The sequence below is a fragment of the Spinacia oleracea genome, chromosome 3, assembly GCF_020520425.1.
Source record: "Spinacia oleracea cultivar Varoflay chromosome 3, BTI_SOV_V1, whole genome shotgun sequence".
NCBI lineage: Eukaryota > Viridiplantae > Streptophyta > Magnoliopsida > Caryophyllales > Amaranthaceae > Spinacia > Spinacia oleracea.
The window spans coordinates 66,447,688-66,450,059 of record NC_079489.1 but is presented as its reverse complement, the minus strand read 5'-3'; the positions used below and the strand labels follow the sequence as shown (position 1 = coordinate 66,450,059).

The following is a 2,372-nucleotide window of genomic DNA, read 5'->3' as shown; positions in this document are numbered from 1 at the left end:
TATGCAAACACGCCCTTTCCTGTTCTTCTTTTTTACTACGACGACATTGGCCAACCAATCTGGATATTTGACTTCCCTGATCTTCCCCGTATCTAATAGCTGCTAAACCTCGTCGTTGATAATTTGGTTGCGTTCTGGAGCGAACTTCCGCCGTATCTGCTTGACGGGCTTGTGATGTGGATCAACACTAAGTTTGTGAGTAATAACGTCTGGGATGATGCCTGGCATATCTTCATGGGACCATGCGAAGCAATCTGCGTTGGCTTTGAGAAATATGATAAGTTCCGACCTGATGTCGTCGGGTACATCGCATCCAATGAAAACGACTTGTTCTGGCTTCGCAGGATCTAAGATGATCTCGTCGAGTTGTTCGGATTTGGGCTCCTTGTAGTTTGCTGGGTCGGAACCGGGATGTAGTTGCTATAATGAGGATTTATTGGTGGCTGAAGGTTTTAGAGCTGCCTTGTAACATTCTTTGGACTCTTGCTGGTCTCCTTTGATTTCCTGAACCCCCCATCGAGTTGGGAACTTGATGGTTTGGTGGTATGTTGAGGGGATGGCCTTCATGTCATGGATCCAGGGCCTGCCCAAGATAATGTTGTAAGATAAAGGGCAATCAATAACACAAAATTTTACCTGTTGGTTGATTCCTTGAGCGTAAACAGGTAGGGTGACTTCTCCGAAAGTGGTTTTTGCTTCGCCGCTGAACCCTATTAGCACGGTGGACTTTTTGACGACATATGTATCTGGGTTGAGCCCCATCTCCTTGAGGGCATCGAGCATCATCACATTAGTTGAGCTACCGTTGTCGACAAGGACTCGTTTGATCATGCAGTTTCCAACAGGGATGGATATCACCAAGCCGTCATGATGTTTGTCTGAGATGTCTCCTGCATCAGATTCATCAAAAGATATAGGGGTTAGATATTTTGCGGCTACGGCTCGGGCCGTTCTGTTTATCTCGTTTTCTCAGGCGTGCCTCTTTGCAGCAGAATAAGTCAAACCACAAATGTCAGAACCTCCAGCAATAAAATTTACAGTTTTAGTATGAGGGGGAGGTGGAGGAGGTCGAGATGGAGAGTTAGAGTTGTTTTTGTTGACGACGCCACAGGCTTTGTCTGACATGACGTCCTTGAGGTATCCATTTTTTAATAGATAGGCTACTTCTCTCCTCAACGCAACACAGTCGTTGGTGGTGCAACACAGGCATGGAAATCACACCATTTTGAGGGATCCTTCTTTGACTCGGGTTTGCTGGACTTCGGTGGCCATTGCACTGCTTTTCCCATCTTCGAGAGCTGGTTCGTCAGACCTACAGTGTCAACACAAAAAGAATATTCGTTAATTTTTGGAGGCAGGTTCGGGCTGTTCTTCCAGTCGGAGTCGTCGTCATCTTCCACCACTGCTACGTGTTGAGGTCGGGAATAAGGAGCAGAAAGATCATTGCTTCTCTTGGGGTAGGGCAATCGCCTTTCCGTCTTTGTGTAGTCATTACCCCCTTTCCGGGAATAGAGAGTCTCTTCCAACCTAACTTGGGCCATTGCTTTGGCTTGAGCATCTTCGAACGTCTTGCAGGGGTATTTAATCAGATCCCTCCAGAGGTCGGTTTCGCCGTACAATCCTTGTCTGAACGCTTCGATCGCTGTTGGGACATCACATTCAGGTACAGTTACCTTCTCCCTGATGAACCGGGCTATGTAATCTTTCAGGGGTTCGTCAGGACGTTGGATTACACGGTATAGGTCACTCGTCTGCTTTTCTAGGCACCAGCTGCTGGCAAACTGTTGATTGAACATGTTGTCGAGATGAGCAAAAGTGGTGGTGCATCCATTTGGCATGCTGGTTAACCACTTCAAGGCGGGCCCGACCAGTATCGAACCGAACCCTTTGCAAAGGCTAGCTTCCCTCATATGTTTGGGGACTGGGATGGTCATCATTCGCTGCTTGTAGGTCAAGATGTGCTCCCTTGGATCGGTCGTCCCATCATACATAGGCATATTGGGTGGGCTGAACCGTTTCGGGATGTCGATTGCATCAATGGGGTCGGCATATGGTGAGTCGGCATAGCTGTCTAGGCTGGCTTCTTTGATTGGTGTTGGTAATCCTGGGATTTTGTTTCTCATAGTCATGATTTTTTGGAGTTGGTGATTGGTGTTTTCGCAGATGCTGTTGAGCACCGGGACGAGGGGACTGAATGTTTCGGGGAGGCTAGCTTAGAGATGTTGATAATAGGTGTTTTGTGGGTATACACCGTGAAGTTGGTGAGGGGTGAACTACGGTAACACTTGTTGTATGTAAGGGGGCGTTCCTTGGGTAGCGTGGGTACCTACAACATAAGGAAAAGGAGTTACGAAACCGTGACTAACTGGAAC

General features: G+C 47.6%; 1 protein-coding gene across 1 annotated transcript; it reads right to left on the bottom strand.

Annotated features, from left to right (window-relative positions):
• Positions 1–1,215: 1,215 nt before the first annotated feature.
• LOC130469749 (uncharacterized) lies at positions 1,216–2,129 on the bottom strand. The gene is made up of 2 exons (XM_056839207.1): positions 1,618–2,129; positions 1,216–1,312 (listed from the first exon to the last, which is right to left on the bottom strand). Exons 1-2 carry the CDS (start codon positions 2,127–2,129, stop codon positions 1,216–1,218), a joined length of 609 nt encoding a protein of 202 aa, XP_056695185.1.
• Positions 2,130–2,372: the final 243 nt, after the last annotated feature.